Consider the following 16,877-nt stretch of genomic DNA (forward strand, 5'->3'; position numbering starts at 1 on the left):
CAAATTTTTGTGCAGAATGATATTAACTTATAGAAATATTTGACTTAAAAAATGAGTGACTCTCTGCTCAGAACTTATTTTTTTTGTATCTATTCGTTAGTTTGTTACATTTGTGTGTACATATTTGTGTCTCTTTTTTACTAATTAAATGTTTTAAACACACAAATTTCTGTCAGTTGTAAGTTTTGTTGGGTGAAGTTACCGCTTCTTTAGGGAGACTAAACATAAGGACATCATCAGGTAAAATTTTGGTCATGGATTAACTTTCAGTGGTAAGAAAGAAAATTTTACAGGTAGGGTAAATGATAATGTTAATTGTAGTATTATATGAATAAAACTTTGACATGTTGTATGTTCATTCTGCTACAGAAGGGTTTAACTTAGTGATGGCCCGATATTCTATATCCGATATCGGAGATCGGTAATATCGGCACATTTTTCAATATCGGACATCGGTAAATACTTGCGATATTTTGATAACCGATGTTTGCTCTCGCCAATAATACTTCTCACATTACCTTAACCGTGATTCCAAGCTTATTTTCCGCGGGCGTAATTTATCTTTCTTCACGTCACCATATAACCTAGTAATTCCAAGCATATTTTCCACAGAAACAATTTCAAGATTTTAAGCCTATTTCTTCATTCTGATACTGCAATGCATCCCGACGGTACAATTCTTCCATGTGTACACAAATCCCAGTCATTAGTGCATATTTATTCGTTTCAGATATTCGCAAAATGTTTTCGCTTGATGAATTTTCGAAGTTCACTATGTGTACATAAATTGAAAACATAAACAAAAATAATTACGATATTTAATTTAATAAGTGGTGTAGCCGTAAGTAAACATGAAGAAGAATTAAAGTTGCTGCTTGATATAACAGAAACAGACATTTTCTTTCCGTGTCGTTTCATGGTCGCCAACTGCTGTTCTATACAAAAACATTACGTAAGTATTTACAAAAGCTAAAATATGAAACGTGTTTACGTAGGGCAAGTTGCAGCAAAGGTGGTATGTTGGCTATATTGAGTGCATTGAAAACAACATAAATATAGATGTGTGGTTTTATAAACTCTGCAGTACGTTTCAAAGTTGTATTGAAATTACTTTTCACGTATTTTTAACGTGTTTTCGCACCAATAAATGGAGTGATACACTTGAACAATGGTCACAAAATTTGCTACTTGAAGACCTTCCTTTCTAGCGTGTCGTTTACCGTGATGAAATTTTACAAAGGGTACAAAAGTTGGTAAAGTTTGATGTTTTTCGGCGGTAGCCTACAACTCACGTAGTTTAGGTTCCCTACCACGTTCGTGCAACTTCGGATTTCTCTCAAAAATTGAAATTTAAAAAAATCGAAGTGTTAGGTTAGGTCAGTCACAACATGCTTGAACTTCTGATTTAGCGGCTGAAGTGGCGTTAATAAACTTTGGAAATCTTCGAAAATTCTTGCAGGGAACCATAAACTACGTGAGTTGTAGGCTTCCCGTTTTTCGGACTGTATTTTTCGTAGATTACAGTTGAGACACTGGACTCAGTACATGCAGTGGCTTGTAATTCATACATTATAAGCAAATACACTACAGACTAATACCGGACAGCTACAATATTTTTCAACATTTCTCCACAAAAATCTGAAATTTGTTTCCTTGTAGTTACAATATGTTTTTTGCATACTGTAGGTAATACCTACACCAGAATATTGCTTTATCTGTCCTTGAAAAACAATTTAAATTTTTAAGACCTTGAATTTAGAGAGCTTATTTATAGGCCATTATAATAAATTCATTATTAGCTTTCATTTAATGTGAATTTACTATATTTTACTATTAATAAAAATAATATACATTCACATATGTATGTTTTATTAATATTTAACATTTTTCATTATTGTCTCTAACAATACTCCAGAACCACAATTTTATATAGAATCAGTGTTAGAAATGAGATAGGCCTATTATCGGAATATCGGGTATCTGTTATCGGATCGGTAAATTTGGAAATATCGGTATCGGGTTTTTGGATATCGGGCCATCACTAGTTTAACTCAAGAGGTTTTGCTATGATTCATTAAGTACCTCTCGGTTTCCTAACCGCTGCAACTGTGCCGAAGGTGCGGAAGTCAGACGGCAGTTCAGCATCGAGGAAGAAGACGACCTTCTGCAGTTCGCGATTCAGCAGTCTCTCATCGAAGCAGGCAGCGAAAAAGACGAGGTTTGTAAACACCGTATTACTTCCAATTCGGTTGCACTTTAGAATTGATTTTGCGAAAACAGTTGTTGACAACCAGCACATTTTAAAAATATAATACACTGACTTCTGATTTGTGGAAAATGAGTAGAAAGTAGGATGGTGCCGGAACTCACAAATGCTTGCAATCAAATTAGGTGGAATAGTTCTAGTTTTTTAATTAATTACATTCATCATATAATTTCTCATGGCCCTTTGTTTCGCATACATGTTTTTTTCCACTAAAGAAATTTATTTTTTTTACTCAAGAATTTTAAGATTTGCTACTCGAGAAATTTCCTGGTCTATTCATAATTTCTATTTGGTGTTTGGTTGCTACACTGTAAGTTGTTGGTGATAACTCAAACAGCCGATTGCATGTTGGTAATATCGCAGGTGGACATATGGGAAGCCTTGCGAGCGCAGAAACCATCACGACCAATGACGCCCGGCATTCAAGCCGAAGAAGAGCGACAACTTCAGAAGTGAGTACTACACTTTTATTTTATACCATGCTGTAGTGTCATTAACTCATTATTTAATGCTTAAGTTTGGCCATTAATGTGTTGTGTATTCATAAAATTCATGCACAGAATGGTAATTTATAGTGGTGCACCGATATGACTTTACCGATTAGGCGATTACCGATTTGATTACCGATTATGAGAGCAATAATCGGCAGATACCGATTCAGTTACGGATTATAGTGAACAAATTTTTTTAAGTGTAATAATGCACACAACAATTTTTATTCCCATGTGAATTTAATATTAAGATTACGTAAAATTGAGAATACAGTTATAATAACAGTATAAAAATATCTAAAATACACTATTAAGTCATTGCAAAGTGTAAATTAAATTAACTTCTATTTATATTTGTTATTGTAAACAACTTGAACTACAGTCTAATAATTGTAATTTACAATGGGTAAGTTTTTGTTGCAGAAAACTAGCATTATTATAGACTATCACATAAGGTTGCATCGAGAAATTACCGTTTAAAAATGTAAACATGTTGCTTTATTTTGTTCACTTGAGTTAATAGAAAAATGTTTCCACACTTCACTTTTTTTCTCCCTACTCGCCATCTCACTATAATTATATAAAAATGACTCCAAACCAATTCTAGCACATGTGATTTTATTTATGTTGACTGAATATATAAAATTATAAATACTTTTTCACTTTTCACGTCACATACAAATAACACAACAACGGATAATTTTACCAAAGACACCCATAACGAGTTTGTAAAACGCAGTGATAAACTCTTAGAAGGTATCGGGACCACAATTTTGAACCGCTACTACGACTCGAAAAGATTGATTGTCATAGAATCGACTGCAGCTGCTTGTATTTTGATTGCGTGCCATCTATTTTACGTCTCTGGCTATATGTAATGTACAAGGCCACTAAACAAAAGCCAGAACAAAAGACGAAACGTAAATAAACGTGTAGGAAAAATGTACTTTTTATTGTTCAAAGCAATGAGATTTATTAATCTTAACGAAATATCTGTAATCATGATATGACAGAGTTAGGTGAATTTTGTAATATATTATACAAATATTACCGGGTTTCGTCCTAAAATGTGTAACAAAATATTACACGGTAAAAACCTACTTAATTGCGCCGGGACGTAGATAATCAGCAAAGTAATCGTTAAGATAATCACCGATTACGATTAATCAGAAAGTACCCATAATCGCCGATTACGATTCATCGGTATCCGCATCGGTGCACCACTAGTAATTTATGATGTTGGGGGGTGGAGGTGGGTGGAATTGGGGGTAGTGGGGTGAGAGTGTGTGGTTGTGTTTGGGGGGGGGGGGGGGGGGGGGGGGTTCAAATTTTTAATGGCGATAATGGTTTTCTTCTTATTGGTTACTTGCTGCATGATACGTAGTTACATTTGGTATTAACGTGTTGTCTTTATAATAATTACTGAAAATAAAATGGTACAAAAGACTTGTCTTGGCTACAATATTTGCAAAATAATAACGTTTTATTATTTCAGTATGTAGTTTCCACATGGTCATGCTGCTTTGCTATTTCTATTTCATTGAGTTTTTCCAGTACCATATTAGTACCAGTCAGCAGTCATTGTCAAAATTTACTTAATCATTAATTTGTGCTTGTTTGTCAGTGTAATGATATTGTATGTTATCAAGAAATTACTTATAAATTTTTTTTTTTTCCAACAGGGATAGGAACGAGAGTAATTAGAATTATGGTGGCTTCATATTTATTTTTACATAAGTACTTATATAATAATGGACCAGCCTACGTAGTTGCAGCTGTATTTGCTGAGCATAACTACACATTAATATGATGCTAATTTATTAATAATAGTTTCTGTATAGTATTGTTATTAATTAGCTCATGCCATGCACTACTAAGCTTGTTAGATTTTTAGAGTTATTGTTATTAGTGCTGCAGTAATTTTCGAAATAATTCAGTATTAGTCAGTGCTGTAACCATATTTACCTGAATATAATGCCATGATTTTTTATAAAAAACTGGGGAAGTTAAAAGTGGAGGTCGCATTATAATCCTAAACTTGTATCTTGCCACTTCTTTATTCCTTCACTTAATGTTTCACTTGTACCACTTCTGATCGCTGTTAATTACAGCTTTGGATGGCACCGGTTTGGTGTTTCGCGATGTAGTGGCTTAATTTAGCGGTTATTTCCAGTATTTTATCACGACGTTATGTATTCTGAAACTGGCTTTAGTGGTTACGAGCTAGTGTGATACAACCGTTTTCCCCCGAGTCGTGCTGATGTCGTAGCAGTGTGTCGGCGCTCCGTAGGTTTTTAACCTGATTAACAGCTGTTTACTTTGGATGGCACCTGTTTGTTGATGCAGTGGCTTAATGTAGCTGTTTCCAGTATTTTATCGCTACGTTATGTACATATTCTGAAACTGGCTTTGGTAGTTACGTGCTAGTGTAATAGAGCCCTTGTCCCCCCCGAGTGGCGCTGATGTCGTAGCCCCGTCCTGGTAAGCTAGACGCTCGTCGCGCGCTCCTGTCCGCCAGGGCCATCCAGGCCAGCCTGGCGCTGTACGCGAGCGACGGGGGGCCGAGCCCGGCCCCCCGCGGGAGCCCCGACGGCGGGGAGGACGACGCGCCCGGCGGCGGCCCCCGGGTGCCGGACGACCTCGACGACGACGAACTGCGCGCGGCGCTGGCGCTGTCGCGGCGCGAGCGCGAGGAGGAGGAGCGGCGGCGCCGGCAGGAGGAGGAGATGCTGCAGCGGGCGCTCGAGCTGTCGCTGCAGGAGAAGTGACCCCGCGCGCCCGACGCCGCTCGGCCCGCGCGTGCCGGCGACCTTCCCGGCCGCTGTCGGCGGCGAGGACTCCGCCTGGTGATCTTCCCGACGACCGCCGCGGTTCTCAGATCTGCTATCGGCGGCGAGGACTTCCAACTCCCATCGCAAACACGTCTTAAATAATTTTTTATTGATTCCGAAATAAACAACTTGTGTGTGTGTTCATCCATCTGAACTACCTTTTTAGAAATTGTCCGAAAGGGGATGGAAACAGCGAAACCTCATTAATTCGAACCGGCCCTAAAGTAAAATCGCAGTTTTGAAAAAAATAAAAAATAAAACTGTTTTGTCGGCCCTGCCGAATGAATGTTCTGTCCACCGCGGTCCCGGCCGGCTGTCGGCGGCGAGGGCTTCCGCCTCCCGGCGCAAACACATCTGAGATAATTTTTATTGATTTTGAAGCAAACAACATGTGTGTGTTCGTCCATCTGAACTACTTTTTTAGAAATTGTCCGAAAGGGAGTGGAAACAGCGAAACTTCATTAATTCAAACAGGCCCTAACGTGAAATTGCAGTTTTGAAAAAGAAAATGTTTTGTCGGCTCCGCCGAATGAAGCTGATCGTCCGCAAAAAAAAAAAATTCATCTCAAGGTGGCATCGCAGCAAGTGAAACACTGTCCCAGAAATGTAAGTTTCTTATTCCGGTACACAACAGAAACTGTATTTTAAGTTTCATTGTTAACACCTTCTTTTTTTGATGATGATGATGATAATAATAATAATGAATGAATTCATATTTTTTTATTATGCATGTAACATGTCTGTGAGAATCTGCAACCTGAGAGAAATGTAAGGAATGTGGTCATATTCAATTGAACACTTGAAAATTCTGTGTACAAGTCATTGTTTGGTGGATATAAGTATTTTGCAAAAGTCCCTCAAAATTTAATTAATGAGGTTTCGTGTTTTTTTTTTTTTTTTTTTTTTTTAACTGTGTAAACATTGTCGTGTGGGCCACAGAAAATTTTAATGAAGAAGCTGGCATGTAGGAAGGAAGCCATCACTAAACAGTTTGTTACGCTTATTTTAATTTTTATTTTTGTTATGATTTTTTTCCGTTACGTTGTTCAGATGCGGTAGCTTCTCAGAACTGATATTCCTGTATTTGGGGCCAGCAATTCTTTCAGAAAAAAAAACATGTTACTTTCAACAGTTATCTAAACACTTCAGTAGCATAGAGTGCAAGTTGTGTGCTGGGTAGAAATGAGTTTGTACTTGAACAATTGTTTACTTCTCTATGGTTGTAAATGAACTCTTAAGGTAAATATATACTATGTTTTTTTTAAAAGTCACTGATAATTTAAATATTGTATCTGTGATTGTAGACTCCGTTATAATATATATAACACAGGCATAGCTAAGAAAAATAAAATTTCTTACAGGGTAATAAGGGAATTCTTAACTATTGTGATTCAAACAGGTAATATATTTATAATTCTTTCTTGTTAGTGGAGCAAAAGCAAAATTAACGTCAAAAGCTGAAGCACATGTTTAGTTTTTTTCGTATTAATGTTGATTGGTGACTAGTCACAGAGCTTTATTTACATGTATGAGACTAACCTTACTACATACTATGTAGGTACCAAATACCTATGTTCATTATAAAAATATTTTACAAATCTTTGCCTTTCATTCAAATTATGTACCTACTGATTTAAATAAATTTACTATGAAATGTAAGTTAAAATCTAAATGTAAAAATTGGATCCCATTGTAAAAATTTTCTGCGTAATCACTGTCAGAGCATATTTAAAGATTAGTGTTAAAAATTAGACTGACAAGTGGTTTTTTAAAATAAATACTATGTACTTTATGAAGTAATTTACCTTTACATTTTTTTAGTATGTAGCACATCTTCCATTCTGCACGTTAATGTAAATATGTACTGTGATAAGGCATTTGTTTTGTGACAAAAGTATTTTTTAAAATTGTGTGTGCAAATGATATTTTCTTAGTGTTTCAGTGTATGCACTAATTTTCTTGGCGAAATCTTCATCTTTAATGATTACATAGTACATAGTGTCTTTCAGCAATTACGTATATTGTAGAGTAAGATAATCATAACTTATTTTTTTTTTTGCTTTGTTCTACAAAAAGTGTCAAATATAAATTATGTTGTTTATGTAAAAATTGCAAATACCAGTATTTCTAAAAGATCTACACAATGTATTTAATGTAAAACAAATGTGTATTTTATTTGAAATTTTGTTATTCCTATTGTTGTTGGTTTATGGAAACCTTCCAAACGTGTAGAGCTATGTTTAGGAAACTTTGTGTGGTATCTCCGATGTAAGGCAAGCAAAATTATTACTGTAACATCACACATTGAACCTGTGCTGCTGTTTTGTGTAGCAGATGTTAATCTGTTGTATAAATTTTAGTAATTTTATGTTTTGTGTAAAATCTTTAAAATGAGAGAACTTTTTCTTACCGAGTATATTTATTTCTTTTTAAATCTATTTAGTTTCACTATTTTGAACACTAAAAACATTCAAATAATTGGTACATTAAATCTGGCATTCTTTGATTTAACATAGTCTGTGAACTGGCAACAATCAAGCCGCTTACTTTTTTTTTTTGGGTGTTTCTTTGACTACGGAAGCAAAGTGATACAAGAAAATAAGATAGTTTTCATTATTTTTTCCTTGATATTCCCATTCAGAATTCAGCAACATTCGATAATCCAGTAAAATCATTAATCCAGCTAGGCTGTGGTCCCGAACTTTCCGGAAGTAAGAATGTTTACTGAATAAGTGGACGCACTATAGGTATTTTTTTTAAACTAAAAATCGGCATAAAATGAGCTACCCGTATGCGAATAATGTAACATAACTTAGCAAGCTTCTGTTTGTTTATTTATTTATTTTTTTAATTTGTAATATTTGCTCTTGTATAGTCCCTCAATTTTAAACAAATCTTCAGGTTAAGAATTGGGGAGTGCGACTGCACACGGGACTTGCTACGTGTGTAATGTAGTACTGCCCACAATGCCGTGTCCGGGCAACTTTCACTCCGCAGGTATGTTCCCGCCGTTCGCGCGCGCTGGTAGAATCGGTACTCGTCGCCTCGGGCGGAGCTCGGCCACCGCAGTCCCAGCGGGATGCGTGAGCGTGAATTCTGTTGCGAAGCTTCCTCTCTCGCTGCTCGCTTCACAGACGCCCGTCTTGGTTCTGCCTTGTCGCCTCGCGTCTGCTCTGCGGGTGTTTGCGTGAGGACGCAGCAATCCCCCAGAACTGTAGCGTCTCCACCCGAGGCCGGGTTGCAACGTAGGCGAACCATTACGTGTTTGTAGAGTCTAGCGCAGTTGGTTGAATCGCCAGAGAATCCTAGGCGTCGGAGCGTGTACCATCCTGTGGCTGTGCTCCCGCCAACAGCTAGCCGGCGCGACGTACGTTAACACGCGACCTTGATGCCCAAGTTAACGAGTTAGTGCATTTATTGATGTGTAAACAGCATTTGGTCGGAGTAATTTTTCATGAATGTAACGGAAGTTGCACGGGATGGAAATATATGCCCACAGTGCTGCCATCTGTGGTGGATGGCGAGCACCGAAGATCACAGAGACAAAGAGAAACATTATAGTATTAACAGTGAATTTTTAAGAATTAAGAAGATGCACTTCACTTACAGGAATTAAATAGCTGAATAAATATGTATTGTATTACGAGATAATGAGAAAGTTATTGCATCCCAGACCACCCGACTAGCAAATGGATTGGCATAGGAGTGGACGTAACATGTTTCATAAACTCACAGAACTGAAATGTATGATGAAGAAAACTTATGTTTAAGTTCCAGACTAACTATTGCTGCAGAGGATTGGTTGCTGAAATAATGTCTCTTTCTCGCTTGTTCTTACGCAACAGGCCAACTATTGCATCGGCTTATTCAAACAAAGAATTGTGGTGAGAAAAAAAAAATGTACGAAGGAAAATTACATTACCACTATCATTTATGAACAAAGCAAAACAAGCCATACTTAACTGTATGTGAAGGCACATAAAAATGTAAATACACAAACTGCTAAAAATAAAGCCTACTGACTGTTTCACTATTAAAGCAAACAAATGGTCAGAATAACTTGCAATTATATTAATTGTGATTGTAAAACATAGGCAAACCATATTAATACTTCTTAGAAGGCAATAACAAAATGTTATTTGAGATCAGAAAACCTAACCGTAGTACTGAATAAAGGACAACATATTACCACTTTGCAAATGGGAAGGGCAGTAAACCGAGTTGTTACAAAGTAAATTAATAGAAAATGATTGTGTGGAAGTTGTACAAATTGTTTACTACGAGCTTGTTTTTGATCGGGTTCAGAATGACTAGACAGGCGAGTTAAAATGGAAGAAAAAAAGTCTACTTCATCCATTCTTGTAAATTTTTGGTTTGTTTACATTTGTGTGCTAAAATGTTAAACATAATCTTTTCTTGTGTTTGCATATCTTTAAAAGAAACTTAAAAGTAATATTTTTCATGCAGTCACGTGTATTGCTCGCAATGCAATTATTTATTGTTCCGTCACAGCTTCAAGAGGAACAACTTTAGCTCGGTGTGGGGCGCAGGTACGTCGAACACCGGGTTCCCGTCGTCGCCCTTGTACTCTGCGTAGGCTATCCTGAAGACACACTCCATGCCCAGTTGCTCTGCGATCCGGGCGGAGTAGAACCCCGTGCACTCCATGTGCACCAGCTGGTACCCTCGCTCCCGGGCTATCTGTAGGGACCTCCGCACCAGGGCCTTCCCCAGCCCCTGGCCCCGGGCGGAGCGGCGCACCGCGAGGATGCGGACGTCGAAGAACCGGTCGACGCCGTACCTGCCCCACACGCCGACCGCCTCCTCCGCCTCGTCGAGGAGCGTCAGCACCTTCCTCGTGTGGGGGTTGGTCGAGGTCTGCTTGGTGCGGGAGCGGTCCGCGTACAGAGCCGGGGTCCCCTCCGTGTTGATGCACACGCCCGCGACCGATCCGTCCCCCGCCGCGGCCACCAGGGAGAGGCCACTCCCGAGGAACTTCAGGGAGTACAGCTCGGACGGGTCCATGGGGGCCGGCGCCTGCGAGTTCAGGGGCTCCTCCGTCACGAAGGACCGTCGCAGCAGCTCCACGACCGAGTCCTTGTCGCAGTCCGTCGCGATCCTTACTGAGTATCCCTCATTGCTCATCTGTCAACAAAATATATTTCCCCTGAAAAGAATTAATTTTTTTAAACTGTAAGCAAATTCCTAACCAGCAAAGGTTATTATTGATTATAGGGACACCTGTATTTCGCAATTTCATTTCATGTCAAGGTATTTCACAAAACACTGTAGCTTTTTCTAGGAGTAATATGAAAATTGTGAAGGTGCAGCAGTACGGTGACCACATTCCCATTGGCCCCGTCAAGAGCGGGACGACACCTCTCACCGACCGGAGAAAAGCTACAGTATTTTGTGAAATACATTGACAGAAATGTATTCGCGAAATACAGGTGTCCCTAATTATTAGTTTACTTACCACCGCTAAAAAGTTTGTAATTTATATTTGTCTTAAGAGTAACCTGAGAAATAATTGACTATTCGGTTAAAACAGTAACTAGCCTAATTTTTGCAAGGGAAATTTCTCTTGGCAGAAATTGTTTTTTTAGGTTTGGGTTTTGTTTAATGCACCTAAATTACTCATGTCTGATTAATGTTTATTGACAGCCACTCATAATATATTACTTCTTACATCACAACCTCCTGCTTATCCAACTTACTTAAGTATTCTATAAAATGTTTCAAAATATATATTAAAGATATCTTAAGTAAAGAATACTTAAGATAAAGTAGGTATACTTAACTATTCAACTGATGTTTATCAACAGTCCTTAACTATTCAACTTAAGTTTATCAACAGTGTAATTGGAGATCCTAATGATAATTTATAATTGTGAATTTAAAATCAAAATAGTATTGAAATGATTAAAACTTTAAGTTTTACACACAGAGAATTTTTAAAATGGAAAATAAAAATTTTAATTAAAAGGGGGGGAAAATTAGCGAAAGATGCAGTTTGTGTCCATGTAGATTTTCCTTGAAAAAGTGGGTATAAAATCATAAGTGTTAAGTATTTTAAAATTCCTTTCGGCACTATCTTTCCTCAGACTTGCATTTTCTATCATAGCAAGCATATGATGAGTCACATGAGACGACGTCTTAAATTATTTTGTCATTTTCAGTTTTAACATGTCTGGCGAATATTTTTATTGTCTTGCTTTAGATTCTAATAGTGCTCTACAAGCTCACTCTTGACGACACCTGAATCAGTGCCCTGGCTAAATGCGTTTCCACACTTCATTAATTTATAACTTCACACAAAGCACGTCACGGGCAAAACAAATGCTGTGTGACAAAACACGCACAGACTTGATCTGTCTGTTGTGGGCTCAACCATTGTTAACACTTTTCTAATCTCTTGGTTATTAGCAATCCAAATCTGATGGTATTCTGTTACACAAAGTTGACTATCACTGTAACGAGAGAATAGAGGTTTTCACGACACAAGTAATGGAATGAAATTACTTGAAAAAGTAATTGGCTTCCTGTAAATAACAGATTGATTTAGTTAAGACACTTACTTCTTGCATTATTTTCGCTTTGTCTCGGCGATGGTGATGTTGCTGAAGACAAGATGCATGCAACTGCACGTCTAAGGTAAAATTAGGGCATAATCAGCGATGCCATGTGGTTTGTAGGAGCGCTCTTGGTATTTCCCTGGCTTCATTTCAGGAAACATGGCAAACTAAAAGCAGGATCACTGTACCGGGTTCGAAGCCAGGTCAACAGAATGGAGTCCCAATGTTTTGCCATGTATAGGTAATGTGCTTACTTGGATACAAGCCATTCAACTGTTCAGTGTTTATGAATGAAACTCAGATGTGTGGCATAATCTGGTGGTGGGCGGAAGTGACTTACTTACCTTTGATTATTTTAGCTGTGAGTTTCTTCTGACTAAATGTTATGCAGCCAAATGATAACAGTAGTCAGTAAGTAAGCTGGATGTTTACCTGGCGATGGACAGTCCCAAGATGAAGTCAAGATTGTTTGTCCTTATCAAAAAAGATTGTAAATTACCTCTGTTATCTAGATATTATCAATGTTGTTAACGAGTACCTACTTAAAAGTAGTAATCAGGGTATTCAGATTCTGTAAAATCAGGGAATTTACTTTCAAACCTAAAGAAGTCATGGAAATTCCTCATTAATGGTAATTTGATGGGAAAATGTCATGCTCCAGTCTGACATCACCCAGCATTATAACACATTCATTTTGTTTTCCAGATAAGCTTTTAGTGCGTAGTCCCACACACTGTAAAGTGGTATATGCAGGGTAATGTTCAAATACATAGTTTTTCTATAGGGATGGAGGTGGCTAGATAGTCTTTATTTCCTTCAAAAAATTGTAAAACAGGTAAAATTTTGTAAAAAAAAAAATTTGGATTGTATGGTATGGAAAGTCATGGAAAAGCTTCCTATCATCTAATCTTTAAAATCCAAGAAATCCTCACGACGCTCAAGCAAATCCCTATTTAGCCTAATGGGTTCCCCTACTATAACCCCATGGTGGAATTGTCACGCAGTGAGGTAAAGTTAAAGATGGCTGGGTTATGCCCTGCACCATAAAAATGACCTAGCGATGAGTGGAGAGTAATAAGGAAAAGGTTTAAGATCATATTAAGAATCGATGAAATAAGGATGAAAGCTTCCCATGGAATGGTGCGTCCACCCTGTGTCGCAGTCTAATGAATACCTACTGCCGGAAGGGGTTGATACAAGAAAGGGGGACAATTCCACGTTGTGCCAAAAAACACAAAAAAAAAAGTAAATATTATTATGTGAATCTTACAGACTAACCACAATACAATTCTCTTGAATAAATTACTTGAGTGTAATACAAATGATTGAAGACTTAAATGTGGTTTCGTAAATTGCAATTCAAATAATTAGTTTTAAAAATATTAATCAAATTGGAGACAGTTTGTTGCTGTAACCACTACTATTATTATTGTAAGGCTGTCGTAATATTAGAAAAAACACTCAGTTGGCAACATAAATTACGTTCCGGGCTGCAAGGACAAATAAGGTATTCATTAAGCATGGTGCCCTTAAGAGACTAACATACCGTCAAATGGGGATACTTGAGCCACTTCAGAATGTTCAGCTTTGCATAAATGAGTACATTTTAATTTATAAAATACACTGTACAGGTTATATTTTGAGTAAAGCTATATAGAATAGACCCCCATAATGATATATTGCCCGAAGATATTTAAAATTTATTTATATTGATTTTTATGTATGGCTCAAGTTTAACAGGGTTTAGGGTAACTTGAGCCACCCATTCAGAAATACAGTTTGGTACATGTTTGACTTACATTGTCTAACTTTAACCACATAAAATATGATCGTTATTAACAATTACTACTACTATTAAAATTTGTAGATATAATTTTGTTTACATCAAAGGTTTATTAGATAAAATTTAAGGCATTGAATTAACACAAAACTATTATGCAAATTTGGTTATAGATCCACATCATAAATATTGAGATTATTGGCATTCAATTAATACCGTAATCTTAGGTGAGTAGGTAGTTACTACAATACCTACTAACAAGTTCAACCATCACTGTAAAACAACAGAAAAATTACACTTGAATTTATGCCTTCCTCTAACAATGGTAGGGGATGGCAATACCACAATAATGTCTTCCATTTTGAAAGTCCACTGATCATCGACAGCAGGGAAGATAAATGTTTTATCACATTTTGCACTTTTCCTCAACAGTTTACACTGATACTGACCTTGAAGCTCTAAGTAAATTTGACCGACATAGTATTTGTCCACCATTTTGTTTGAAGGGCCAGCAAACTTGATTCTTACCACAACAAAATCACCAACTTGAACATCTCCTGTGTAACTAACTTGGAGCGTATGTTCTTCTGTCGCTCTGGTTACTGAAACTGGAGTATTGCCTTCACCTTCTGAAGATACCAAGTCAGGAGTGTCAGGATCATCTTCTGACTGGAACGATGTTCCGCTTACACTCTTCCCAGGGACAACACTCAGTCTTCTTCGTTTTTGCTTTGGGGTGGAAGTGGCATTTCTAGACTCTCTCAAATAGCTTTCCAATGATTTCGAGAGTCCATCAGAAATAGACATATTCCCAATAGTTGTAGCAGGCAGTTTTTTCAATACTTCCTCAGGATTGTAAGGATAAACTCCGGTCGCTCGAAATCCAGACTTCAAGTTCTTTTCAATTGATGGAGACAAACTCTTTAATGTACTTTTCAGGAGACGTGGAAGGACATCTTTTGGTATAGTTCCCTTGTGTTTCATTTTCCAGTCCATAAGAACTTGACGCCAATGACACTTTAGCGGGCGAAAGAAAGCCACATCCAAAGGTTGACAAAGATGAGTGCTGTTGGGAGGGAGCAGGATGAATCTAATATTGTACTCCTCACATTTTTGGATGACACTGAGAGTCAAATGGCTTGATAGATTGTCCCCAATCAATGCTTTCGGCTGGTCTTTAGTTGCTACCTTCTTGAAGTAGGCCAGTGCAACTGTCTCAAACCAGTCCTCGAATAATGCTGAATCAAACCATCCACTTTTTGAGGTATTATACCTTGCCCCTTCTGGTCCTCCTTCCTGCCATGTGTTATATAAGTGTTCCGCCTTGTAGACAAGGTATGGTGGAAGAAGAATTCCACTTGCTGTCCCTGCGAACATCAAGGAACTGGTCGCCTTACTGGAATCCATGATGCGTTCAGCACGTTTACAACCTCTCCGCACTATGACTTTGGATTTTCCAGGATCATCAACCAAATTTGTTTCGTCATAGTTTATTAACAGTTCAACAGGTATGTCCTGAATTGAATTTTTGAGGTTAGTGAAATATTCCCTCAGTGTTTCCTCATTGACCTGTGCCCTACTGCGCTTGATGTTCTCACTCAGCCTTATGGTGAGGGCATCTTTATGTCTTCCCAAGTAGGAACGACACCAATCTTCTCCAGGAAGATTGTTCTTAAAACGAGATACTGTAACACCTTTTTTGTCCAAATACTGTTTCACAATAAATCTAACATCTAAACATGAAAGGGGAAAGCCCCATTCTGCAGCTGTTATGATACTCTTCAGTAGAACTGCCTCTTCATCTTGTGATAATGCTGGTGGTCTCCCATATGGCTGAACATGAACTCCTTTCAGTTTTCGATTAAGTGTACACCTGTTCACTGAATATTTTTCTGCAGCGCTTCTGATTGATAATTTACCTTCGCTTACTGCTTTCATCGCATCTTCCATCGCTTTATTTGAGTAAGCAGCATATGTACTTCCTGGTTTCCTTGCATGCTTTCTGACCATTCTGGAACATGAAAATGTATAAAAGTAATTAAGTTGAATTTTATAGTCTATAATCTGCACCTAATTACTGGTCAAAATATACCTAGTATGTATTTTAGTAATTATTTGTATGATAATGCTTCAAAAACTAAACAAAATGTGAACATAACATCAGATTTTATATAATTTGCGATTTTCATGCTTGTGGCTCAAGTAACCCCATAAGTGTCACAATTACAAACATTGTTAGCTAAAACAAAGTACATACAAATTAAGCAGGATGTATAAGCAATATGATATCATGCATACACCAATATGTTTTGGAAAAGTAGCCATCAAACAGTAAGCATATTAGTGTTTGTTGTACATAACAAGTTATTTTACTTACTTTTTATGGTATTTTACAAGAAAATACTAAAAACTATGCAGGAAATATGTTAAACACAATTAAACAATATTATCAATTTCAAAGTACCTCTTTAAAATGTGAAGTACTCAGCCATTATAAAAACATATGATTATGTATATTTTCAGCAGAGCTACCAACATGAAAAAAAAACTAATCTTAAATGGCTCAAGTTTCCCTGCTGTCTCAAGTATCCCCATTTGACGGTATGTCTTATATAGTACTTTACCTTGTGGGCTGGATTGGGATGAGATTAATTTAATTACTTTTTTGCGGGAATTGTTTGTGAACGCATTATGAAGGGCAAATAAAGTACGGCACTTATGTGTCTTTGCATGTTTGCACAGTTGTGTTCTTGACTCGTGCGGACAGGATGGGAGGGTTTTTTTCCGCCAGCGGAAACTGGTACAGACACGGAGAGAACCAGACTTTACTGCCACAGGAGATTCGATGTCACAAATGACCAACATGTCTGCCAATAGGCATATCAAAACAGTTTGATGGCACCTGTTAGTGATCCCTGTGCTCGCATAGGCCGT

At 37.5% G+C, this 16,877-nt stretch overlaps 2 protein-coding genes across 9 annotated transcripts in view; one reads left to right on the plus strand and one right to left on the minus strand.

Moving 5' to 3' along the window:
- LOC134540444 (ankyrin repeat domain-containing protein 13D) overlaps positions 1-8,002 on the plus strand; it is a 28,391-nt gene extending 20,389 nt beyond the window's left edge. Inside the window, exons 11-13 of the mRNA XM_063383195.1 lie at positions 2,118-2,218; positions 2,630-2,718; positions 5,276-8,002. Of these exons, the coding sequence (XP_063239265.1) occupies positions 2,118-2,218; positions 2,630-2,718; positions 5,276-5,525 (440 nt within the window). The 3' untranslated portion in view covers positions 5,526-8,002. The remainder of the gene's footprint in view (positions 1-2,117; positions 2,219-2,629; positions 2,719-5,275) is intronic.
- A 2,039-nt stretch (positions 8,003-10,041) lies between these two features.
- On the minus strand, positions 10,042-16,471 carry LOC134540445 (arylalkylamine N-acetyltransferase-like 2). Of its 8 annotated transcripts, none has more exons than XM_063383201.1 (2): positions 16,408-16,471; positions 10,042-10,733 (listed from the first exon to the last, which is right to left on the minus strand). In XM_063383201.1, the coding sequence occupies exon 2, from the start codon at positions 10,731-10,733 to the stop codon at positions 10,095-10,097; it is 639 nt and encodes a 212-aa protein (XP_063239271.1). In that variant the 5' UTR covers positions 16,408-16,471; the 3' UTR covers positions 10,042-10,094. The 8 variants fall into 8 exon arrangements, with proteins under 8 accessions (XP_063239271.1, XP_063239273.1, XP_063239274.1 ...); XM_063383203.1 differs by having other exon boundaries at positions 16,321-16,452; XM_063383204.1 differs by having other exon boundaries at positions 10,042-10,755; positions 16,321-16,448.
- Positions 16,472-16,877: the final 406 nt, after the last annotated feature.

The sequence above is a fragment of the Bacillus rossius genome, chromosome 16, assembly GCF_032445375.1.
Source record: "Bacillus rossius redtenbacheri isolate Brsri chromosome 16, Brsri_v3, whole genome shotgun sequence".
Taxonomy (NCBI): Eukaryota; Metazoa; Arthropoda; class Insecta; order Phasmatodea; family Bacillidae; genus Bacillus; species Bacillus rossius.